Raw genomic sequence first — 26,952 nt, 5'->3', positions numbered from 1 at the left:
AGGTATTTTATTCTTTTTGTTGCAATGGTAAATGGGGGTGTTTCCTTAATTTCTCTTTCAGATTTTCACCATTAGTGTATAGGAATGCAAGAGATTTCTGTGCATTAATTTTGTATCCTGAAACTGTACCAAATTCATTGATTAGCTCTAGTAGTTTTCTGGTAGCATCTTTAGGATTCTCTATGTATAGTATCATGTCATTGGCAAACAGTGACAACTTTACTTCCTCTTTTCCGATTTGGATTCCTTTAATTTCTTTTTCTTCTCTGATTGCTGTGGTTAAAACTTCCAAAACTATTTGAATAACAGTGGTGCAAGTGGACAACCTTGTCTTATTCCTGATCTTAGAGGAAATGGTTTCAGTTTTTCACCATTGAGGATGATGTTGGCTGTGGGTTTGTCATATATGGCCTTTATTATGTTAAGGTAAGTTCCCTGTATGCCTACTTTCTGAAGGGTTTTTATCATAAACGGGTGTTGAATTTTGTCGAAAGCTTTTTCTGCCTCTATTGAGGTGATCATATGGTTTTTCTCCTTCAGTTTGTTAATATGGTGCATCACATGGACTGATTTACGTGTATTGAAGAATCCTTGCATTCCTGGGATAAAAATATGGAATGCTTCACGAATTTGGGTGTCATCCTATGTAGGGACCAAGCTCATCTTCTCTGTATCGTTCCAATTTTAGTATATGTGCTGCCGAAGCAAGCACCTTTGTCCATTTTTGAATTGGATTTTCTTTTTTGTTGAGTAGTAGGAGTTCTTTACATATTCTGGTTATTAACTCCTTATCAGGTATATAATTTACAGGTATTTCCTTCATGAGTTGACTTTTCACTCACTTCATAGTGTCCTTTCTTGTACAAAAGTTTTTAATTTTGATGAAGTCCATTTTACCTATTCTTTGTTTTTGTTGCCTGTGCTGTTGGTGTCATATCTAAGAAATCATTGCCAAATCTAACGTTGTGGAGCTTCCCCCTATGTTTTCTTCTAAAGGAGTTTTATAGTTTAGATCTTTGATCCATTTTGAGTTAATTTTTATATATGGTGTAAGGTAACGGTCCAGCTTCATTCTTTTGCATGTGGATATCCAGTTTTCCCGCTCCAGACTCTTCTTTCCCCATCAAATCATCTTGGCACTCTTGTTGAAAATCATTTGACTGTATATGAAAGGGTTTATTTCTGGGCTCTCCATTCAGTTCATTTGTTCTGTATGTCTGTCTTTATGCCACTGTTTCACTGTTTTGATTACCATACCGGGGGCAGAGGTCGGTGGGACGTTGCACCAGCCTGAGGCGTGCCGTGCGTTCTCCCGTGGAAGTTGTCCCTGGATCCCGGGACCCTGGCCGTGGCGGGCTGCACAGGCTTCCGGGAGGGGAGGTGTGGATAGTGAGCTGTGCTCGCACACAGGCTTCTTGGTGGCGGCAGCAGCAGCCTTAGCATCTCATGCCCGTCTCTGGGGTTCGCGCTGTTAGCCATGGCTCGCGCCCGTCTCTGGAGCTCCTTTAAGTAGGGCTCTTAATCCCCTCTCCTCAAGCACCAGGAAACAAAGAGGGAAGAAGAAGTCTCTTGCCTCTTTGGTGGGTCTAGACTTTTCCCCGGGCTCCCTCCCGGCTAGCCGTGGTGCACTAACCCCTTCAGGCTGTGTTCACGCCGCCAACCCCAGTCCTCTCCCTGGGATCCGACCGAAGCCCGAGCCTCACCTCCCAGCCCCAATCTGCCCCGGCGGGTGAGCAGACAAGCCTCTCGGGCTGGTGAGTGCTGGTCGGCACCAATCCTCTGTGCGGGAATCTCTCCGCTTTGCCCTCCACACCCCTGTTGCTGTGCTCTCCTCCGCGGCTCCGAAGCTTCCCCCCTCCACCACCCGCAGTCTCCCTGCGAAGGGGCTTCCTAGTGTGTGGAAACCTTTCCTCCTTCACAGCTCCCTCCCACTGGTGCAGGTCCCATCCCTATTCTTTTGTCTCTGTTTATTCTTTTTTCTTTTGCCCTACCCAGGTACGTGGGGAGTTTCTTGCCTTTTGGGAGGTCTGAGGTCTTCTGCCAGCGTTCAGTGGGTGTTCTGTAGGAGTTGTTCCACGTGTAGATGTATTTCTGATGTATCTGTGGGGAGGAAGGTGATCTCCGCGTCTTACTCTTCCACCATCTTCCTCCTCTCTGTAGTAAGGTTTGAAATCAGAAAGTGGTTAAGTCCTCCAATTTTCTTTTTCAATATTATTTCACCTATTCAGGGTTCCTTGAGATTCCATATGAATTTTAGGATGCATTTTTCCATTTCTGCAAAAAACATCAATATTTTCAGAGGGTTTGCTTTGAATCTGTAGCTTGCTTTAGGTAATCCTGACAATACGAAGTCTTCCTATTCATGAAGGTAGGGTCTTTCCATTTATTGATATTTGTGTCTTTAATTTCTATCAGCAATGTTTTGTAGTTTTCAGTGTACATGTCTTTGGCCTACTTATTCCTAAGTATTTTATTCTTAGTATTTGGTGCTATTGTACATGGAATAGTTTTCTTAATTTTATTTTCCCAGATTGTTCATTGTTAGTGTATAGAGATGCAACTGATTTTTTTCTCCTGGTTTTGTATCCTGCAACTTTGCTGAATTTTATTCTAACAGGTGTGTGTGTGTGTGTGTGTGTGTGTGTGTGTGTATAGACTCTTGAAGGTGGTGGTTATTGTGCAGCATATGAGTTTGATGTGGATCCTTTTGGTATTATATTTTCTTAATGAGTAGATACACAAACACCAGTCTGCATTAATGCCCAAGATATTCATATATAATAATCATCACTATATTACGTATATTTTATCTTTTCCATTGTTTGGCATTTCAACTTTCTGACTTTTAAAAATATTATGTATTATTTCTGACACACAGAAGGATATGTTGACCTTAAAAAACAAAAGAGCAAGTTATTTTACCAGCAACATGAGTTTATTTGGGAATAGTAGACAGTTGTAATTCAGGACAAGCAAACTGTGACAGACCTTAGGCAAGTTTGGAGAACAGAGGAGAGGAACTTGATTTTGTAGAGGAAAGGAGGAAATTGGGGAGGGCTGTGGTAGCTGCAGGTGGTGGGAAGCTTGTTGCTAGTGAGAAGGAAATCTTGGTGGGGTCTGTAAGCTGTGGTGAGTCATATATGGGTGAGAGCTCCACCTTCAGGGCTTTCTGACTCCATTTTAAATGAGGTTTCCTTTATTTTTCACAGGTATAAAGGATAATCCATAAAACATTTCTATCCATGTCATGTACCAAAAAGAGCTCATTATAGCATGGTTCAGAGTTCAACAAGAATTTCTCTAGATTTATAGCACTTACAGGACAGGATTTTTTTTAATAGTTGGTCACAACCCAGTAGAATAAAAATTGAATGCCTAGAACCTTTATATTCCATTTGTTGTCAAGTTACTTTAGAATTCTGAGAAGAGTGTTTGTGAATTATGAAGCCCTTTCCACAACAGAAATGGGTTGTGACTAAGTTATAAACTAGTACCAGTCCACTGATGGCCTAATTTCAGAAGAAAGAAATACAATAGCTTGACTAAAATGAATCAGTCCTAGCTAAAGTTTCCCTTTGCCTCTCTATACTGGCATTCTTGGAATCAGAGGAATCCTATCTCAGTCCTCCAAAATTAAACTTTATGGAAGGAAATCCTCTTCCTTATTCAAAACTGGTGGGGGGGATCCCCTGGCGGTCCAGTGGTTAGGACTCCGTGCTTCCACTGCACAGGTTTGATCCTTGGTCAGGGAACTAAGATCCCACATGCTGCATGGCGGGGCCAAAAAAAGAAAAGGAAAAAAAGCAAACAACTGAGTGGGTCTCTTTGCCTTATCAGAAAGATTTAATAATTAAATAAAATAAGGAAATTGATTTGTTTGAGGGCCTGTTAGGATCCAAGAAGTGTACTAAGTACTTCATATACCTGTGAATCCCCTTTTAGAATAAGAAGCAGAACTTACTAACAACTAAACAGGTGGAGGAGAACACTGAGAGTAAGTTGTGTATGCCAGTTACCCATAACACTAAACCTAGATAAATCTCTCTTAAGTTAGGAAAAGAACAAAATAAACCTAAATTAGAAGAAATAGATCATGAAAATAAGGAATTTTCCCACCAGCTGTTGGTGGGAATGTAAATTAGTATAGCCATTATGGAAAACAGGATGGAGTTTCCTCCAAAAATTAAAAACAGAACTACCATACAATCCAGCAGTTCTACTTCTGGATATTCTTCCAAAGGAAAAAAACCACTAAATTGAAAAGATACATGCATCCCATGTTCATTGCAGTTTACAATAGGGGACATAAAGAAGCAACCTAGGGTCTATCGATAGATGAATGGATAAAGATGTGGTGTATGTATATAATGGCATGTTACTCAGCCATAAAAACAAATGAAACCTTGCTGTTTATAAAAACATGGACGGACCTAGAAGTCTATCTGCTTACTTCACTTATGCTAAGTGAAGTAAGAGAAAGACAAAGAGTACTATATGATTTCACTTATATGTAGAATCTAGGAAACAAAACAAATGAACAGAACATAATGAAGCAAACAGACTCATAGATACAGAGAATAAACAAGTGGTTTTGCTAGAGGGGAGGGGGGTGGGGGCATAAGTGAAACAGGTGACAGAAATTAAGAGGTATGAGCTTGTAGTTAAAAAATATATGAGTCATGGAGATAAATGTACAGCATGGGGAATATAGTCAATAATACTGTAATAACTTTGTATGGTGACAGATGGTAACTAGACTTGTGATCATTTTGTAATGTATAGAAATATTGAATCACTATGTTGTGCACCTGGAACTAGCATAGTGTTGCAGGTCAGTTTTACTTAAATTTAAAAATTAAAAAAAAAGGAAAGAAAATAAGGGCACCAGTCGGTGAAATATATAATGAGTGAAAATGGCATTGCAGGTAGAGAGTGAATCATTAGTAAGTTAATATATTATGCCAATAATTATGAAAACTTAGATGAAGTGGGTAAATTACTGGAAAAGTTATAACTTACAGGAACTGACATAAAAATAAGTAAAAAGCTTGAATAATTATGTAACCATTAAAGTAATTGTAGATCTGGGTAAAAAAAAACTTTCCCACAAGGAGAACAAAATGCCCACATGGTTTTACTGACAGTTTCTACCAAACTTTAAAGAAATAAATCCCAAATTTATTCAGCTTTCCAGGCAGTAGAAATATGAAATGGCCCCCAATTCATTCTGCAAGCCCAGTATAAACTTGGTATTAAAGCCAGAAAAATAACAAAAAAGGAAAATTAGGTTTATTTCATTCATGAATATACACACAAAAATTCTAAAAAAGTATATTAACAAGTAAAATTTGATAATGTGTAAAAAGGTAATATATCATGACTACAGTTCATAATGGGTTAAGGGAATTTTTAAAAATCTGCAAGTATAGTGTACCATTTTAACACAATAGAACAAAACATTTTAATAGATGCAGGAAAAGCATTTGATAAAACTCAAAGCCAGTTTGTTAAGGACAGTATTTCAGGCAATTAAACTAGAAGGAATTTCCAATTGAGTATTTAAAAAAAAACAACCACCACCCTATAGCGAACATCATACTAAATGAGAAATTTTAGTAGTAGTCCCTTTAAAATTAAAAATTAAATAAAATGCCCATATTATTATTACTATGTTATTGGTAGTCCTAGCCAGTATAGCAAGACAAATTAAAAGTCTTAAGAACTGGAAAGGAAAAAATAAAACTGTAGCAGTTTGTCATTTATATAGAAAACCCAAAAAATCTATGGGCAAAATATTTTAGAAATTAAAAGTGAGAATTAAGGGCTTCCCTGGTGGCGCAGTGGTTGAGAGTCCACCTGCCGATGTAGGGGACATGGGTTCGTGCCCCAGTCCGGAAAGATCCCACATGCCGCGGAGCGGCTGGGCCCGTGAGCCATGGCCGCTGAGCCTGCGCATCTGGAGCCTGTGCTCCGCAACGGGAGAGGCCACAACAGTGAGAGGCCCGCGTACTGAAAAAAAAAAAAAAAAAACCGAAAAAAATGTGAGAATTAGTAATTTGCTAGGCCATAAAGTCTCAACAAATTTCATAGGTTTAGATTACACAGAATATGTTATCTGATCACAGTGGAATTAAGCTAGATATCAGTAACAAATAACAAAATTTCCAAATGTTTGATATTTAAGCAGTAGTCTTTTAAGTGAAAGAAAACTCAGAATTAGAAAGTGTGTTGAACCGAATGATGATGAAAATATATATGAGAACATATGAGCTTCCTGTGCTTGGACGTTTATAGGCTTAAATGCATTTCTTGGAAGAGAAAGACTGAAAGCAAAACATAAATGATCTAAGTATTCATTTCAAGAAGTTAGAGAAAGAATTGCAACAGTTAAACCCAAAGGAAGTAGAAGGAAGGAAATAAGATCAGAATAGTTGGATGCAAGCGGCCCTCTGTATCCGTGGGTGCCAGATCCATAGATTCAACCAATCTCGGACTGAAAATGTTTGGAAAAAACTTCCAGATGCCATGAGTCTTAATAAGATACTTAACACCTCTGTGCCTTAGTTCTCTTTTCTTTAAAAATGATGCCTACCCCATAATTTTATCATGGAAATTAATGTATATAAAATGCCCAGCAGTGCTTGTAACAGAGAGAGTGTTGTCAGCCAATTCGTATTATTATTGTTATTATTGTGAGGGCTAAAAAAGATAACATACATAAAGTTCTTTATGAAAATGTATAATAAAGTAATTAGTCAGTTAAAAAAAAAAAGAAAAAGGAAAATATCAGGGAAAAAATATTCCAGAAAGTTTCAAAAAGCCAAACTTCAATTTGCTATGCACTGGCAACTAGTTACATAGCATACACATTCTGTTAGGTATTGTTAAGTAACCTAGAGTTGATTTTAAATACACATGAGGATGTGCATAGGTTACATGCAAATACTACACTATTTTATATAAGGGACTTGAGTATCTGCCAGTTTTGGTATATTCAGGAGGTCCTGCAACCCAGTAACCCACAGATACCAAGGGACGATTGTGTTAGTAAAATTGGAAAATAAGGAAAAGACTGAACAGATATGGCTCCAAAGATATGGCCAATAAGCACATGAAAACCAGGATTTTAGCCACGTGCACAACTGTGTAGTCCTGGTTCCAGAGATTTTACAGTTACTTTCAAGTTCAGAGTACTCCAGCCCACCCTCCAAAATGATTGTAGCTCTTGGTTGTGCTGCTCTTCCTCTTGGAAGATCTGTTTTTTTCTAGCCCAGTGTCCTGAAACCACCCACCACCCAGAAGCATGCCTTTTATGCGTACTGAGTGGACAAGATGAGTAGGTGGACAGACTGTCTAAAGTAGGGAGGCTTGGTGTCTGGGCTTGGGAATCATGCACTGGCAAGCAGGACTATTGTGGACCATGGCAAAGTCACCACTGAGTGTTCTCCTTTCACAGACATGCATTTTTAGACTGCTTTAAGGGGAGAATTAAATGAAACAGAACTAAGCATGTCTAGGTGACCATTTGAAAAGCCTCTACTTTCAGTTCTGATATAGCAGCTGCCATTCATACAGCATTTATATTAGGAGTAAGACTAGCAATTTCTAACATAGAAGAACTTGAAGGTAGCTAAAGATTTACATTAGGAACCTGTAACATTAGGAACTGTTTGTGGGGAAGTGTGTATTGAGTACCTGTGAAAATGAGTTTTCACTCAAGGCTGTCACTTGAGAATAGGCTCAAAATAGGTGTTTAGAAAAGGAGCTTTTATGTAGGGGAAGGGGCATCTGAGGTCAATAATGTGAAAGAGAGAAAGTGAAAAAGTGAGTGAACCTAGAGAAAGAGGGTTCTTAGCCATGTTGAAGCATTAACAGAAGGGAGGTGCTAGATCATCATCAGAACACATTTGTTACACAGTGAGTCTTGCATTTTACACACATTTGCCTTACTCAGGTTTCAACTAAAATGAGCTCAGTAGTCAAAAGGGAGTTTTCATTTACCTACCACCTCTCCCACCCCCCAGATCCTTATACTTTCATTCCTGTAACTGAATGCACGTGGGGGAAGACTTGTAAAAAAGAAAGTAATAATTTAAAGAGTTTTCTAGTCGGTTGGAGAAGTGAAATGACTTATTCAGGTGGCAAGCAAGTAAAACAAGGATGTAAGTCATCCTTGAGTAAGAAGTTGAAGACTGAATTGGAAGAACTGATTATTAAATTTTCCACAGGGTTGTAAATATAAGACATGTATATAAAGCATTTGATGAGGATTTTAGGAATTTTCAAGGGTATTTTGTGTCTTATCCTTGAATAATTGGAAACCCCACCAAAATTTGAAACCAGATCTGGTTACATCAGACTTAAGAAACAAATTACAGAATTCTATGTTGATTCAATGCCATATTGTGAATTTGTTTTTTTTTCTGGCCATGCCATGTGGCTTCTGGGATCTTAGTTCCCCGACCAGGGATTGAACCCGCTCCATTGGCAGTGAAATTGCGGAGTCCTAACCACTGGACTGCCAGGGAATTCCCTGTGAATTTCTTATAAGGAGTTCAAAGGGTCCTTTTTTTTTTTTTTTTCCAGTTAGACCTCTAAAATAACATTTCTAAAATTAGAAGAACTGTTAAATCACTTACCTGAAGAAAATGCTCCTTTTGAAGTGGTTCTTTTAGGCTTAAATAAATAGGGTTGGTTTTTATCTGTTTTAAAATGTGTGAGAGCACCTGCGATACTAAGATTTTTCCTTTTTGTGTAAGTATTTCCTTTGATCAAAGCAATTGGTTGAAAACTAATGAGCTTTGCCATTATATTATTCTGTCAAACTTTTAAAAATTATGTCCTGTAGTTATGTCATGTAACAAAATGTTTTGTTGCTTAGCTCTTGCATTTTAGGACAGTTTGAGTAGAATATATGCTTTCGTTTTTGTTAAAGCGTACTAAACTCTCATAAGTTAAAGGAACAATAAATTTTTATGCTACTGTTTTTATTTTTCTTAGAATTCAAGGACTTAATCTGGACACAATATATTTTTCTTAGTGAAATGTCATAGATCATGCTAGGGCTGTAGCAGCAGAAATGGGGACAAAAGGTATCCAAAAGAGGCATTATGATTCAGCAAGAGAAAGCCTCTGGCTGTATTATATCCTCCTGGCTCTTGGTCCCAAAGCAATGTTTTTGTATTCTGAAGCCAAGTGTTAAACAGTATTTATCTATTTCAGTTTATCAGTGATTCCTTTCAAAGTAAATGAGACTATATTAGGATAGAAATTTGAAAATCTTATAATTGGTTTGGAGAAAATTTTCTATTTTTCATTAGAAAATTTCCTTTCTTTACGTTTACTTAGTTATCTTATATCCTTCTGCTAGTATGTGTTACAAATATATGATTCTGAAAATTAGAATATATCTACTTAATTCTTGTATACTTGAATTTTTTTTAAGTATTATTATTTATACATTTATTTATTTATTTATTTTTGACTGCATTTGGCCTTTGTTGCGTGTGAGCTTTCTCTAGTTGTGGTGAGCGGGGGCGGGGGGGGGCGCTACTCTTTGTTGTGGTGCATGGGCTTCTTATTATGTTGGCTTGTCTTTGTTCCGGAGCATGGGCTCTAGGCACGCAGGCTTTAATAGTTGTGGCACGCGGGGGCTCAATAGTTGCGGCTCACAAGCTGTAGAGTGCAGGCTCAGTAGTTGTGGCACACGGGCTTAGTTGCTCCGGGGCACGTGGGATCTTCCTGGACCAGGGCTTGAACTTGGGTCCCCTGCATTGGCAGGCGGATTCTTAACCACTGTGCCACAAGGGAAGTCCCTCGAATTTTTTTGTTTAAAATTATTGCTTCTCTTAGAGTTAAATACCTTTCCACGTTAAATCTATATAAATTATTTGGAAAGATTTGTAAATATAAAGTGGTTACAAAAAGAGGTAAACTTTTGATGGTATTGATGACTTGTTTAGGAAGCAGTACTGACGGAGCGCCCTTTCAGTGCTGTGAAACAAGAACAGCAGAGAAAATGGATTGAAGAGTTGAACAAGCAAATAGAGGATGACCGGCAAAAAAAAGTAGAGGAAAAAATTATATCTTCAAAGGTAATTTATGAAGTTTTATCGGTATAAAGGGGGAAAAAATAATTTCAGAGTCTCTAATCATAAACTTAAAAGTGTCCTGAAACTGTTTGACAAGGGTATTCAAATTATTCCATATTTGCTCTTGTGAACCTTTCGTTGAATGAATTCAGTGTGATTTTGCATAGCTTCTTGTAACTAACGTTTTAGAAATTTCCTGGTTCTTTGAATTTTTCATATTCTCCAAGCTTAATTGTCTAAATGTGTATGGGATCAATACAGGATACAGTTTTGTTAATCTTTATGATGCTTGTTCTGTTGTGTGGTGACTTTTAGAAATCATGTTTGTCATTTGAGATTTTAAACATAAGAGTTGGAAGAGTTCTTAGCAGTTCTTATTTGTCGTGATTAGGGTGAGGAGCGTGACAGATGGGCAATACATTTTGATTCATTCAAGAGCTGTCCTGGTTCTCAGTCTCAGCTGTCCTCTCGGTCAACACAAACACAACCAGAGTACTTCTGTGTCTCTCCGGACGCTCAGGACCTGGCTGATATCAGCAGTCTGTATACACCTACAACGGGAAGCCAGGTTGAACCTTCAGAGGAGGAGCACGTAGCAAGACCTGTTAGAGACGTGGCTGTGGAAAGCAGTAAGAAAAGGAAGTAAGTGCCTCCTTCAGCACCTGTTGGTGTTTAAGGAGGTCTGTGTGCCTTTTTAGGATTGTTGTTGTATTTGTATCTTAATTGGTTTCAGGTTTGGTGTTTTTCTTTACAGTAGAAATGACTAGTAGATACATTTCAAACAAAAATGACTTAGCACCTTGTTAAACCCACCTTTTGGAGGTTTTAAATAGCTAATGGATCTGTCTTGCCAGCTTTCTCCGTTCTATGACTGCTCTTTTGGACCCAGCTCAAATTGAGGAACGAGACAGGAGACGACAAAAACAGTTAGAACATCAGGTATTGCATTGTCAAATGTTGTTCTTTGCCTTAATCATTAGTAGTCATGGGCTAGATACCTAAGTAAATGGAAATTAAAATTCCAGTATAAACTTACAGAACAGGCCCTGCACAATCCTGTGATGAATCTAATCCCTACACCAACTGGCATTATATTAGAATTATACTTATGTTGAGAACCAGACAGTATCATGTAGTACAGCCACCTGCCTTCCAAGGAAGAAGGTCTTTAATGTTTAGGTTGTGTATCTGAAATGACACTAAATCTTAAGTTGGTATTGGATTTTTTTTTCTCCAATTCTCCTGAATTCTGTTCAGGATGAGAATTAGTTCTTTGAAAGGGAAATAGATGCAAGGGATTGAAGTAGAATTATGATTAAGAAATCTAATGGATAATATAAGAAAGGAAACTAAGATTAAAATTTTGTCCTAATTTTAGTCTAATACTAAAGGGACTTAAATGTCCAGTAATTCGGCAAATCTCTACTATATGAAGAATTTGGCTTAGTTAATATGGTTACTTGCAGTCGGTTAAGTGAACAGACATTTATAGAGCATCTGCTATTTTTACCAGGCACTGTGTATGCTAAGCACTGAGATTGTTTCTTCAGTTGTTTTTCTCTTAGTTCTTCTACGAGCCCTCTTGGGATTAAAGGAAAAGCATGTAAAACTTGATGGGAGATGGGAAAAATACATTGGAAACCTGACATTTTAATTTAACTCATATACGTATTACTCTCTATATATTGATAAACATTTTTGAAACACCAGATGCTTTATGGATTTTTTAAAAATTTATGACAATAATTTACGTTACTGTTTATGACTAGAAAGCCATCACTGCTCAGGTAGAAGAGAAGCGCAAGAAGAAGCAGCTTGAAGAAGAGCAAAGAAAGAAGGAGGAACAAGAGGAGGAGCGTCGTTTAGCACGGGAACAAGAAGAGATGCAGAAACAGTATGAAGAAGATATACTTAAGCAAAAACAAAAGGAAGTAGGTATTTATATCCTAACTAACATTTTAGAGTAAAAATGGGTGTGTTGTTTTTTGGGGTTTTTTTTAATTTGTTTTTGGCTACGTTGGGTCTTTGTTGCTGTGCGTGGGCTTCGTCTAGTTGTGGTGAGCGGGGGGCTACTCTTTGTTGCGGCGTGTGGGCTTCTCATTGCTGTGACTTCTCTTGTTGCGGAGCACGGGCTCTAGGCGCGCGGGCTTCAGTAGTTGCAGCATGCAGGCTCAGTAGTTATGGCACACGGGCTCTAGAGCGCAGGCTCAGTAGTTGTGGCGCACAGGCTTAGTTGCTCCACGGCATGTGGGATCTTCCCGGACCAGGGATAGCACCTGTGTCCCCTGCATTGGCAGGCAGATTCTTAACCACTGCGCCACCACGGAAGTCCCTGGGTGTGTTTTTAAAGAAAAAATAACCAGAACATTTGCATGTGTTTTGAAGTTGTGAAACTATGCAGAAACATTAAAGCTTTGCATAAAGAAGGTTTTGCAAGTAGGAGGGAAGCTGGAGGTTTTATTGTTTCAAATGATTGATTCACAAATGCTGTACTCCTTGGGTTTCTTTCTGCTAAGAAGGTCAGGATGAGTTATTACAAAATAAAACAAAAGTTATCCATTTGCTTGATTTTTAAATGTTTTCTAAGCAATGATTATACTAATAAATTTCTAAATAGGTTAAGAGAAATGATTGGCCTTTCTGTCTGTATCCACTTGTGAACAGGAGCATTTACTTGCAGAGTCATTGGCTGGGATTGATGATAGAGTTTGTTGCTGTGTTAGAGGATTCCTCTGTGCTAAGTAAGGGTCTATTAAAAAGAGTAGATATCTGGTTGGCTAGGAGAACCCCTATATTAAGTGGTACAGTCTGCATAGGTATGGTGATGTCAAGTGCCATGTTTGAGTGGGCCTGACAAAGAGCAAGTTATACAATGACATTTGATTGCCAAAGGTTCCTGAGGTCTACAGAGCAGACTATACAGCACTCCCCCTGGAGCTGGGAGGTGGCGCTGAGAGACTGCCTTTTCTTGCCGTTTTCCACTTGCAACCTTTACTTCAGAGTTAGCCGATGAAGGTACAAATGATTTAGGTTCTGATTTCATTATGTTGAATAGGCTGAGCCAACTACACCTATGAAATAACTACATATGTGAAAAAATCAAAGTGTGATTTGCTTGAATTGCAAAAAATGGCTGTAAGTCTTGAGTCTTACCTCTTATTATCTATTTTTTTATCTTAATAAAATTCAGGTGGAATTGACTGTTGGTTTTAGAAGTTTTGAAAACTTTATAGCATGGGTAAAAGAGTGTTTGTGGTCTAATAATACAGCTGTAGAAAAAGATACTAAAATGTAATCTGTAAAAGGGAAGGAACTTTGTTCTCTTGGCTTCTCTACTCCCAGTATCATGAATAGTGCCTGGCACATAGTAGGAGCTTAGAAAATATCTACTGAGAGAAAATATTCAAGTCTGTACGTTTGATAATTGTATTTAATTAACTTTGTGCACTTCAATATTGATAGGAAATCATGACCCTTAAGACAATTGAACTGTTCCAGACGATGCAGAGAGCGCAGGAGTTGGCACAGAGACTGAAACAAGAACAGAGAATCCGAGAATTGGCTCAAAAGGGACATGACACTTCTAGATTGATTAAAAATCTTGGCAGTAAGCACTGGACTAGAATTTTATTTATAATATTTCTTGAAAATTTTAAATAATTGCCAATTTTTAATACCTTTAAACACCTGTTAACTAAATATTTTTTGAGGAATTTCAGACTTTGAACTAATGTAAAGTTATAATGCTTACTTGGGAAATTGCCTTAAGAGTAGAACTAAATAATGTTATAATTTTCAGTATCTTTTCACATACATTTTCTTACATTTTCCTCACAGTAGGTAAAATGTATACTTTTGTACCCATTTTTACAGAGGTATCCATTAAGTGATCTCCCAAAATTCAGTAAGGGATAAGAATGCTGATAGCTTTTTGTAAGAAACTTTAGGCTAGCCCTTCTAAATTTTTATTGCAGTGTTTGCACTGCTTGATTAAACTAAGAGTCTTGTGTGTATTTAGTTGCTGCTATGTCATTTTATCACATAACTTATTTCTCTTGCCAGTTGATACAATACAAGTGGAATATAATGCATCTACTGACAACATTGCAAATTCAGGACATGGCTTGGATAAAATCAGTGGTAAAATGAATGCATATATCAGCTCTACAGCCTCTCCGAGGAAGGACACTGGTGTGCAAACGGGTACTGGTATAAATTGTGATTTGGCTTAAAATTTACTTAAAATTTAAGTCACAATTAGAAGTAAGTTAAATTAATTTAAAATGTAAAGGAATTTGAGGTTTTCAGTACGAGTTAGGAAATAAAGGTATTTCTTGGTTTTTAATTTCTCTATAGCAGCTTTATTAAGATATAATTTACATAGTATAAAATTTACCCTTTTAAAGGGTACAATTCAGTGTTTTTTAAAAGAGCACAATTCAGTTTTTATATTCATAGTTGTGCAGCTATCACCGTAATTAACTTTAGAACATTTTTATCACTCCAAAAAGAAACCCTGTACCCATCGACAATCATTCTCCGTTTCCTCTCTCCCCTCTATTCTTGGGCAACCACCAGTTTACTTTCTGTCTCTCTAGATTTGTCTGTTCTGGACATTTCATATAATTGGAATCATATCATATGTGGTCTTCTCTGTCTAGATTCTTTCACTTAGTATGTTTTAAGTTTCATCCATATTGTTGCATGTAATAGTAAGTACTTCATTCCTTTTTATCACTGAATAATATTCCATTTTATGGATATACCACCACATTTTGTTTATTCCTTCATCAGTTGAGGACATTTGGGTTCCACTTTTTGGCTGTTGGAAATATGCTGCTGTGAACATTCATGTGCAAATTTTTGTGTAGACATAAATTTTCAGTGTCTTGGGGGAGAAGAGTAGCATTGCTGAGTCGTATAGTAACTGTATGTTTAGAATATTGAGGAACTACTAAATTGTGTTCCACAGCAGCTGTACCATTTTACATTCTCATCAGAAATGTATGAAGATTCCAATTTCTTTACATCCTTGCCCATACTTACTATTCTCATGGTTGTAAAGTGCTCTCATTATGATTGCTGACGTTGAGCATCTTTTCATGTGCTTGTTTTAAATTTTTACATAACTAATTAGGTAATATCCATGTTGGGTATCATTATCATAGGTCTCCATGCTTACTGTGAATCCTTTCAGCCCTCCATCCATGCGTCTAGGAAATATTTTTTCTTTTTTTACATAACTTCCAATAAATCTTTTCATTTTTTTTGTAAAATTGAGATATAATTGACACATAATATTAGTTTCAGGTGTACAACATAATGTTTGATATCTGTATATATTGTAAAATAATCACAATAAGAAGTCTAGTTAACATTCGTTACCATACAGAGTTACAGTTTTTTTTCTTGTGATGAGAACTTTGAAGATTTACTCTCTTAGCAACTTTCAAATATACAGTACAATATTATTACTATAGCCAACATTCTGTACATTACATCCCCAGACTTACTTATTTTATAACTGGAAGGTTGTACATTTTGCTCACGTCCCAACCACCCTCTCTGGCAGCACCAGTCTGTTCTCTGTATCTATGAGGTTTTTTTTTTTTTCCACCCAGATTCCACATATACCTGAGGATCATATGATATTTGTCTGTCTTTTTGACTTATTTTACTTAGCATAATGTCCCAGGTCGATTCATTTTGTTGGAAATGGCAAAATTTCATTCTTTTTCATGGCTAATATTCCATTGTGTGTATATACGTGTGTGTGTGTGTGTGTGTGTGTATGTGTACACACAGTACATTTTCTTCATTCATTTATCAGTAAACACTTAGGTTGCTTCCATTTGTTGGCTATTGTAAATAATGCTGCAGTGAACAAAGTAATGCATATATTTCTTTGAGTTAGTGTTTTTATTTCCTTCAGCTAAGTACCCAGAAGTGGGATTGCTGGATCACATGGTTCTATTTTTAATTTTTAAGGAACTTCCAATACTATTTTCCGTAGTGATTGCACCAGTTTACATTCGCACCAACAGTGCACAAAGGTTCCCTCTTCTCCACTTCTTCACCAGCTCTTATTTCTTGTCTTTTTGATAATCGCCATTCTGACAGGTGTGAGGTGGTATTTCATTGTGATTTTTATTTGCATTTTCCTGATGATCAGGGATATTGAGCATCTTTTCACATATCCGTGTTGGCTATCTAGATGTTGCCTTTGGAAAAATGTCTATTCAGATATTCTGCACATTTTTTAATTGGATTTTTTTTTTTGCTGTTGCATAGTATGACTTCTTAATACATGATACATGATTTGTATATATTTTCTCCCATTCAGCCTTTTCATCTTGTTGATGGTTTCCTTTGCTGTACAGGACCTTTTTAGTTTGATGGAGTCTCAGTTGTTTAGTTTTGCTCACGCTACCTTTGCTTTTTGTGTCAAATCCAAAAAATCACTGCCAAGACCGGTGTCAGAGAACTTACTGCCTAAGTTTTCCTCTAGAAGTTTTATTATTTCAGGTCTTACATTTAAGTCTTCAGTCTGTTTTTAATTCATTTTTGTGTATGATGTAAAATAGTGGTCAAGTTTCATTCCTGTGCATGTGGCTGTCCATTTTTTCCAGTGCCATTTATTGAAGAAAATGTTGTTTCTCTTTGGATCTTTTGTTGTAAAATCATTGACCATATATGCATGGGTTTATGTCTGGGCTCTCTATTCTGTTTCACTGATCTATGTGTATGTCTTCATGCCAGTACCATACTCTTTTGATTACTACAGCTTTGTATTACACTCTGAAATCAGGAAGCATGATGCCTCCAGCTTTGTTCTTCTTTCTCAGGGATGCTTTAGCTATTCAGGGTCTTTTGTGGTGCCATACAAATTTTATGATTGTTTGTTCTGTTTCTGTGAAAAATACCTTTGGAATTTTGATAGGGATTATGTGGAATCTGTAGATTGCTTTGGGTAGCATGGTCATTTTAACAATATTAATTCTTCCAGTCCATGAGCTTGGAATATGTTTCTATTTATTTAGGTCGTCTTCAGTTTCTTTCATTAATGTCTTACAGTTTTCAGTGTACAGGTCTTTCACCTCCATGGTTAAATTTATTCCTAGATATTTTATTCTTTTTTATGTACTTGTAATTGGGACTGTTGCAGTTGGAAATGGGATTGTGTTCTTAATTTCTCATTCTGACAGTTCATTATTAGTGTATAGAAATGCAGGAGATTTTTGTATGTTGATTTTGTATCCTGCAAGTTTACTGAATTCATTTGTTATTTCTAATAGGGTTTTTTTTGGTGGAGGCTTTAGAGTTTTCTGTATACGATATGTCACCTGCAAATAGTGAGAGTTTTACTTTTCCCTTACAAATTTGGATGCCTTTTCTTTTTTTTTTTAAGATGTTGGGGGTAGGAGTTTTTATTAATTAATTTATTTTTGCTGTGTTGGGTCTTCGTTTCTGTGCAAGGGCTTTCTCTAGTTGTGGCAAGTGGGGGCCACTCTTCATCGCGGTGCGCGTGCCTCTCACTATCGTGGCCTCTCTTGTTGCGGAGCACAGGCTCCAGATGCGCAGGCTCAGTAGTTGTGGCTCACGGGCCTAGTTGCTCCGCGGCATGTGGGATCCTCCCAGACCAGGGCTCGAACTGTGTCCCCTGCATTAGCAGGCAGATTCTCAACCACTGCACCACCAGGGAAGCCCTGGATGCCTTTTCTTTCATTTTCCTCCCTAATTGCTCTTGCTAGGACTTCCACTACTATGTTGAATAAAACCAGTGAGAGTGGGCATCCTTGTCTTTTTCCTGGTCTTTGAAAAAGTTTTCAGCTTTTCATCATCAAGCATGATTTTAGCTGTGGGTTTGACATATATGGCCTTTATTAGGTTGAAATACTTTCCCTCTCTACCCACTTCGTTGAGAGTTTTTATCATAAACCATTGTTGAATTTTGGCAAATGCTTTTTCTGCATCTGTTGAGATGATTATATGATCTTTATCCTTCACTTTGTTAATGTGGTATATTGATTTTGTTGCTTTTGGATAGAACGTTCTGTATATACCTGTGAAGTCCTTCTGATTTAATGTATCATAAAAGGCTATTTGCTTATTTATTTTCTTTCCGGATGATCTATCCATTGATGTGAGTGGGGTATTAAAGTCTCCTACTATTACTGTATTGCCATCTATTTCTCCCTTTAGGTCTGTTAATATTTGCTTTATGTATTTCGGTGCTCCCATGTTGGGTCCATAAATACTTACAAATGTTATATTTTCTGGTGGATTGACCTCTTTAAATGCCCTTCTTTGTCTCTTGTTACAGACTTTGTTTTAAAGTCTATTTTGTCTGATATAAATATAGCTATTCCCACTTTATTTTGGTTTTCAATTGTATGGAATATTTTTTCCCTTCTCTTCATTTTCAGTGTGTGGTGTGTCCTTGTATCTGATGTGAGTTTCTTGTAGGCAGCATATAAGATAAGTGTGGGGTTTTTTTTTTAATCCATTTAGCCATTCTTTCTCTTTTGATTGGAGAATTGAGTCCATTCACATTTAAAGTAATTAAGGATAGGAATGTATATATTGTACTTTTGTTAATTGTTTTGTGGTTGTTTTGTAGTTCCTCTTTGTCCCTTCTTCTCTTCCTTGGTGTTTTGATGACTTTCTTTAGAAGTATGCTTAGATACCTTTCTCTTTATCTTTTGTGTATCTACTATAGGTTTATGCATTGTGGTTATCATGAGGCTTACCAACTTTATAACAACTTAAGTTTGAATGCCACCTAAAGCTCTACATTTTTACTCTTCCCCTTTGTGTTTTATGTTTTTGATGTCACATTTTATATCTTTTACTTTGTGTGTCCCTTAACTATTTATTCTTACTGCTTTTGTCTTTGAACCTTCATACTAGCTTTATGAGTGGTTTATGAGATTTATGAGTGAATAATCCACTGCCTTTAATATTAACCTTTACAGTGAGATTTATACTTGTATATGTTTTTCTGCTACTAATTATAGCACCCTTTTCAGCTTAAAGAAGTTCCTTTATAAAACCAGTTTAGTGGTGATGAACTCCTTTAGCTTTTGCTTATCTGGGAAAACACTCTTTCTCTCTCCTTCGATTCTGAATGATAACTTTGCTGGATAGAGTATTCTTTTTTTTTTTTTTTTTTGCCATACGTGGGCCTCTCCTGTTGTGGAGCACAGGCTCCGGATGCACAGGCTCAGCGGCCATGGCTCACGGGCCCAGCCACTCTGCGGCATGTGGGATCCTCCCGGACCGGGGCACGAACCCGTGTCCCCTGCATCGTCAGGCGGACTCTCAACCACTGTGCCACCAGGGAAGCCCGGATAGAATATTCTTAATGGAAGTTTTTTTCTTTAAACACTTCGAATATTTTTTGCCACTGCCTCTGGCTTGCAGAGTTTCTGCTGAAAAATCTCATAGTCTTATGAGGGTTCCTTTGTACATAACAAGTTGTTTTTCTGTTTTTTTTTTTTTTTTTTTTTTTTTTTTTTTGCGGTACGCAGGCCTCTCACTGTTGTGGCCTCTCCCGTTGTGGAGCACAGGCTCCGGACGCGCAAGCTCAGTTGGCCGGGCCCAGCCGTTCTGCAGCATGTCGGATTTTCCCGGACGAGGGCACGAACCTATGTCCCCTGCATCTGCAGGCGGATTTTCAACCACTGCGCCACCAGGGAAGCCCAAGTTGTTTTTCTCTTGCAGCTCTTAAGTGTCTCTCCTTGTCTTTAACTTTTTTGACATTTTCATTATACTGTGCCTTGGTGTGTGGGTCCATTGGGTTCATCTTGTTTAGTGTTCTCTGGGTTTCCACAGAGCTTTCTTCCCCAAGGTGAGGGAAGTCTTAAGCCATTATTTCTTCAGATAAGTTTTCTGTCCCTTTTCTGTCTCCTTCTGGGCCCCCTGTAATGCAAATTTTAGTTCACGTGATGTTGTCTCATAAATCCCTTAAGCTGTCTTCACTTTTATAATTCTTTTTCTCTTTGCCACTCTGATTAGATGAATTCTGCTGCCCTGTCATCAGGTTCATGAACTTTTCTTCTGCTTCTATTAGTCTGATGTTGGACCCCTCTATTTTTCAGTTTAGTTATTGTATTCTTCAGCTCTGTGGCTTCTATTTGGTACTATTTATATTTTATCTCTTCTGAAGTTCTCACTGTGTTTATCCATTGGTTTCTTGAATTTGGTGAGAACCTTTAGGATCATTACTTACTTTGAACTCTTTATCAGGTAGATTACTTATCACTTTTTCATTAAGGTTCTTTATTCTTTCATTTGGAACATGTTCTTCCTTTGTTTCTTCATTTTTCTTGACTCTCTTTGTTGGTTTCTTTGCATTAAATGAACAGCCACCTCTTCCAGTCTTGAAGGAGTGGCCTTGTGTAGGAAATGAACGTTATCATTCAATCTTACCCTAGCTTTTGGTTGTATCTCAAGCCTTTGTGATTGTCCGTGCAGGATAGTCTATTTTTAATAGCTCCCAGTGGTTGAGGAGGTGCCAGGATTTGTCAGTGTCCCAAATCTAAGCACCTAGATTCAGACTGACTGGAAGCCAGACTCGCAGGCAGTCTTGGTTTGGTTTGGTTTGGTTTGGTTTTTTGCGGCACGCGGGCCTCTCACTGTTGTGGCCTCTCCCATTGTGGAGCACAGGCTCCGGATGCACAGGTTCAGCGGCCATGCCTCATGGGCCCAGCTGCTCCGTGGCATGTGGGATCTTCCCAGACCGGGGCACGAACCTGTGTCCCCTGCATCAGCAGGCAGACTCTCAACCACTGCGCCACCAGGGAAGCCCCAGGTAGTCTTTTAAAGTATACAAATATATACAGTCCTGTGGGACTGCAGGCATAAGCTCCACTGGCCATCAGAGTTAGGCATTCTGGAGGCGTCTCCTGGATGGCAGTAGCAAAAACTGGGGCTCCAGACAATTGCATAAGCTCTTGTGTATAAGCTCTTTTCTGGGAGACATCAGCAAGCTGTAGCGAAGCAGAGGATAAGTGCAAAGATGGCGTCCAACAGCCTACATCCCTAAGAGCACCTCAGTAAGCCTCTAGATGTATGCCAAACCTGAAGCCTGCCCCTCAGGCCAAAGCTCCAGGATAAGCAGATAGACCTTTTTCATGAAAAGATAGGGTGTATGTGTTTCAGTTTCCTGTTTGTGTAGTGCCCTGGGGGTGGTAACATGCCAATAATTTTCAATTGTTGTAGTCCCTTGAGACTCTGGAACACAAGCCCCTCTGGTCACCAGAGCCAGGCAATCAAGAGACATCCCCCAGGCAGCAGCTGCAGAAACCAGGGCACAAGACGTAAAACCTGTGGCACCATAGGCAGGTAACAGCCCCCCTCCAAGAGATAATGGACGACTAGAGCATAGCTGAGAGTATGAAGATGGTGCTTGGCCTCTAAGGTGTCTGGAAAGGGTTACAGTCAGCCCTTAGATAGGTGTTTAATTAGGAGCCTGCCCCTCAGGCTGTAGCTATGATATGCTAATAGGCTTCTTTCACAGAGAGACTGAACTCCTGCATCTGTTTTCTCTTCCTGTGCCCTGGCAGTAGTAGCTGTTTAAGAACTCTTTCTCCGTTGGTTACAGTCCTGTGGGACCTGCAAGCATGAGCGCTTGGCCACTAGAACCAGGTGATGTAGAAGTGTCTGCTGGTGGCAGCTGCAAAAATTGGGGCACCTTGCAAGGGTATAAGCTTACTGGAAAGCTGGATTAAGGCGGAGAAATAATGTAAAGATTGCATCTAATGATCTCCATTCCCTGAGAGCTTGTCCGTAGGCCCCTAGATGTGTACCAAACTAGAAGCCTACCCTTAAGCCCAAACCTTTTGGAGAAGCAAATAGGAATCTTTCTCAGAAAGACTGGGGTTTGTTTCAGCCTGCTGTCCATGCAGTGTCCTGGGGGTGATAATCTGCCAAGAACTGTTTCTCTGATTGTTACAGTTTCATGGGACCCAGGAATGTGACCCACCTCTGCCCCCCCCAACCCCTGCCTCCACAGCCAGGCCATCAGGGGGCAACAGCTGTAAAAACCAGGGCTCCAGATGCGTGTAAAAGTTCCCCTTCAGGAGATACTGGCACTCTGAAATGGGGTAAAGGGAGCGGGTGAAGATGGCGTGTACCAGCTATAGCAAGGCAGAAGGTGGCTGTGAAGATGGTACCTCCCCCCCCCACCCCGCCGCCCGTTTGAAGCTGGGGGTGGGGAGTGTAACAGCGGGGCAGGGGCAGCAAGGTGGGAATAAAAGGCTTAGTGTTTTTTAATTTTTAAAATTTTATTTATATTTTTTTGAGTATAAACAGAACATTTATTAAAGTACTTCTTAAAATTACAGAGTGCTTAGAGAAAATTCTTACAGAAACATCTGTAAGGAAAATAGTTTTGGCTAGTATTCAAAATGGCAGTAGTTCTTAGCATGCATCTACCTGTACTTCTCCCACCTCATTTTTATTTATTCTTACATAATAAACACTTACAGTACAATGTAAGGTATTCCTTATTTCAGACTTATCTAAGGTATTTTTCACCTGCTGACTTTAAAACTTTGGAGCAACTTGACTTAAATTTTTAAACTAGCACTGCAAGGTGAGTTCATCCCACTGCTTCATTTCAGTGAGAAGAGCCTGTCTTGAGTTCAAGCTTTTGTAATCCTTGGAATAGTCCAAAACTGTATAAAAGCCAATTTATGAGCTGTCACTTTATTTATTTATTTTATTGGAGTATAATTGCTTTACAATATACAACGAAGTGAATATTGTACACTTTGTTGTACAACAAAGTGAATCAGCTATATGTATACATATATCCCCTCCTCTTGGACCTCCCTCCCCTGCCCCCGCATCTGGCCCATTTAGGTCATCACAGAGCACCAAGCTAAGGCTCCCTGTGCTATACTGCAGGTTCCAACTAGCTATGTGTTTTACACATGGTACTGTATTTATGTCAAACCTAATCTCCCAATTCATCCCACCTGTGTCCACACATCCATTCTCTACATCTATGTCTCTATTCATTCTCTGGAAATAGGTTCATCGGTACTATTTTTCTAGATTCCACATATATGCATTAATATATGATATTTGTTTTTCTGACTTCACATTCTGTATGACAGACTCTAGGTCCATCCACATCTCTACAAATGACCCAGTTTTGTTCCTTTTTATGGCTGAGTAATATTCCATTGTATATATGTACCACATCTTCTTTATCGATTCATCTGTCAGTGGACATTTAGGTTGTTTCCATGACCTGGCTATTTTAAATAGTGCTGCAGTGAACATTGGGGTACATGTGTCTCTTTATTTTGTTTTTAAACATTTATTTGTTTCTTTTTGGCTGTGTTGGGTCTTTGTTGCTGTGCGTGGGCTTTCTCTAGTTGCAGCGAGTGGGAGCTACTCTTCATTGTGGTGTACGGGCTTCTCATTGCGGTGGCTTTTCTTGTTGCAGAGCATGGGCTCTAGGCATGCGGGCTTCAGTAGTTGTGGCTCGCGGGCTCTAGAGCACAGGCTCAGTAGTTGTGGCACATGGGCTTAGTTGCTTCACAGCATGTGGGATCTTCCCGGACCAGGGCTTGAACCCGTGTCCCCTGCATTGGCAGGAGGGTTCTTAACCACTGTGCCACCAGGGAAGTCCCATGTGTCTTTTTGAATTACAGTTTTCTCAGGGTATATGCCCAGTAGTGGGATTGCTGGGTCATATGGTAATTCTATTTTTAGTTTTTTAAGGAACCTCCATACTGTTCTCCACAGTGGCTGTATCAATTTACATTCCCACCAACAGTGTAAAAAGGTTGGTTCCCTTTTCTCCACACCCTCTCCAGCATTTATTATTTGTAGATTTTTTGATGGTGGCCACTCTGACTGGTGTGAGATGACACCTCTTCGTAGTTTTGATTTGCATTTCTCTAATGATTAGTGATGTTGAGCATCTTCTCATATGCCTTTTGGCCATCTTTGGCCATGTATGTCTTTGGAGAAAAATGTCAATTTAGGTCTTCCGCCCATTTTTGGATTGGGTTGTTTGTTTTTTTGATATTGAGCTGCATGAGCTGTTTGTATATTTTAGACATTAATCTTTTGTCAGTTGCTTCGTTTGCAAGTATTTTCTCCCATTCTGAGGGTTGTCTTTTCGTTTTGTTTATAGTTTCCTTTGCTGCGCAAAAGCTTTTAAGTTTAATTAGGTCCCATTTGTTTATTTTTGTTTTTATTTTCATTACTCTAGGAGGTGGGTCAAAAAAGATCTTGCTGTGATTTATGTCAAAGAGTGTTCTGGGGCTTCCCTTGTGGCGCAGTGGTTGAGAGTCCGCCTGCTGAGGCAGGGGACACGGGTTCGTGCCCCAGACTGGGAGGATCCCACGTGCCGCGGAGCAGCTAGGCCCGTGAGCCATGGCCGGGGAGCCTGCGCGTCCGGAGCCTGTGCCCCGCAACGGGAGAGGCCACAACAGTGAGAGGCCTGCGTACCACAAAAAAAAAAAAAAAAAAGTGTTCTGCCTATGTTTTCCACTAAGAATTTTATAGTGTCCAGTCTTACATTTAGGTCTTTAATCCATTTTGAGTTCATTTTTGTGTATGGTGTTAGAGAATGTTCTAATTTCATTCTTTTACATGTAGCTGTTCAGTTTTCCCAGCACCACTTATGAAGGAGACTGTCTTTTCTCCATTGTATATCCTTGCCTCCTTTGTCATAGATTAGGTGACCATAGGTGTGTGGGTTTATCTCTGGGCTTTCTATCCTGTACCATTGAGCTATATTTCTGTTTTTGTCCCAGTACCATACTGTCTTGATTACTGTAGCTTTGTAGTATAGTCTGAAGTTGGGAAGCCTGATTCTTCTAGCTCCATTTTTCTTTTTGCAGATTGCTTTGGCTGTGTGGGGTCTTTTGTGTTTCCATACAAATTGTTAAATTTTTTGTTCTAATTCTGTGAAAAATGCCATTGGTAATTTGATAGGGATTGCACTGAATCTATAGATTGCTTTGGGTAGTATAATCATTTTCACAATATTGATTCTTCCAATCCAAGAACATGGTATATCTCTCCATTTGTTGGTATCATCTTCAGTTTCTTTCAACAGTGTCTTATGGTTTTCTGCATACAGGTCTTTTGTCTCCCTAGGTAGGTTTATTCCTAGGTGTTTTATTCTTTTTGTTGCAATGGTAAATGGGATTCTTTCCTTAATTTCTCTTTCTGCTCTTTCATTGTTAGTGTATAGGAATGCAAGAGATTTCTGTGTATTAATTTTGTATCCTTCAGCTTTACCAGATTCATTGATTAGCTCTAGTAGTCTACCGGTGGCATCTTTAGTATTTTCTATGTATAGTATCATGTCATCTGTGAACAGTGACAGTTTTACTTCTTCTTTTCCAATTTGTATTCCTTTTATTTATTTTTCTTACCGATTGCTGTGGCTCGGACTTCGAAAACTATGTTGAATAAAGTGGCTAGAGTTGACATCTTTGTCTTATTCCTGATCTTAGAGGAAACGCCTTCAGTTTTTCACCATTGAGAATGATGTTTGCTGAGGGTTTGCTGTACATGTTGAAGTTGGGCGGGGGGCAGTGTAACAGCCGGGGCAGGGACAGCAAGGTGGGAGTAAAAGGCCTAGTGGTTCTTTTAAAAAAAAAAACAGGTGGTGCCCACCATCCTCATCCCCACCCCCATCCCAAGAGTATTCCAGCAAGCCCCTAGATGTGTTAAGTTACATTCCTACCTCTTGGGCCAACGCTTCAGCATATTTTTAAATGAGCCTCTTTCACATTTGGGTGTAATCAGCTGCCTCTGCACTGGGCCCTGAGGTAAGTGAGCCCTTTAAGAGCTGTTTCTCCCTTTTGCTATAGCTTTGTGGGTCTTGTGGACATGAGCCGCATTGGTTTTCAGTGCTGTGTGTTTTGGGGGATTATCTGTTCTGTGCAGATCTTAAAAGTGGGGGTACCCAATGTGGGGTTCAAACCCTTATCTCCTTGGGGAAAAGCGCTGGGTTTTGAGTTCCCTCCCAATTGTGGGTTGCAGCACAGGGGTGGGGTTTATGGCTTGACTGTGTCTCAGCCTCTCCCACCTGCTTTGATGGTGTGCCAGACTTGGGCAATGTGTAGGAGTCGCCCAGCCAGTTGTTTAGGTTTTTTTCAGAGGAAATTGTTCCATATGTAACTATAGGTTCAAGTGTGTCTGTAGGAGGCGAGTTCAGGATCTTCCTAGGTCACCACCTTGAACCAGACCTTCAGTTTTTAAACTAATTACCAGTGGACCCTCCTGTCAGTTATTTGTGGTCTTGGGGATCCCTTGGTAACTTAACAAGAGACAAAAACCAATTTGGCTGGCCATAAGTTAGGAGATAATATTAATGTTCCTCTAGAAATATCAAAAAGCTACTCTGGAGTTGGCTAGTGCTGAGCCCCAAGCCCAGAATGTCTTAATGGAAATCCATCCTCTAACATACCACTCTTTCTGCCAGTTAATTTTAGATCTTCAGTACAACACCAGATTACATAATATGACAGAAGGTAGAAGGGAATTTGAAAAGGGAATTGGGTAAAGCAACCTGTTTAGTTTATTAAAAAAAACAAAACTTTTTTTTATAGTTTCCTCGTAAGCTTGAAGAATGTGGTTTCTCCCTTCTCTATGTCCAGATAAACAAAATTATATAAATCCTACACATCACTTAAGAGGAAGTCAAACTAAAAAAAAAAAGTCCAACTAGGTCTTTAAGACCATGAAATTATGTATATTATCACTGGGTGATTCTAAGGCAATTTAATCAGTCAGGGTCCCAAAGTAGAATAATTAAAGATGGATTATTTAAAAAGAGACTATTTTCAAAGGAGTGGATGTGAGGGAAAACAGCAGTAGTGCT

The 26,952-nt window shown here is 38.9% G+C and overlaps 1 protein-coding gene and 1 non-coding gene across 8 annotated transcripts in view; one reads left to right on the top strand and one right to left on the bottom strand.

Moving 5' to 3' along the window:
- The window catches only part of CCDC66 (coiled-coil domain containing 66), a 54,843-nt gene that overhangs the window by 19,852 nt on the left and 8,039 nt on the right, over positions 1-26,952 (top strand). For all 7 annotated transcript variants that reach the window (XM_030867463.3, XM_030867462.2, XM_030867461.2 and 4 more), the window contains 6 exons: positions 9,963-10,094; positions 10,483-10,733; positions 10,946-11,030; positions 11,861-12,022; positions 13,554-13,698; positions 14,154-14,294. In XM_030867463.3, coding sequence (XP_030723323.2) covers positions 9,963-10,094; positions 10,483-10,733; positions 10,946-11,030; positions 11,861-12,022; positions 13,554-13,698; positions 14,154-14,294 — 916 coding nt within the window. The remainder of the gene's footprint in view (positions 1-9,962; positions 10,095-10,482; positions 10,734-10,945; positions 11,031-11,860; positions 12,023-13,553; positions 13,699-14,153; positions 14,295-26,952) is intronic.
- LOC115859167 (U6 spliceosomal RNA) lies at positions 607-712 on the bottom strand. The gene has a single exon (XR_004041949.1). It is a non-coding gene; the product is annotated as a U6 spliceosomal RNA (small nuclear RNA).

This window comes from Globicephala melas, chromosome 11 (genome assembly GCF_963455315.2).
Source record: "Globicephala melas chromosome 11, mGloMel1.2, whole genome shotgun sequence".
Classification (NCBI taxonomy): Eukaryota; Metazoa; Chordata; class Mammalia; order Artiodactyla; family Delphinidae; genus Globicephala; species Globicephala melas.
The sequence above is the reverse complement of the archived record's forward strand: the minus strand, read 5'-3'. Positions and strand labels throughout refer to the sequence as shown.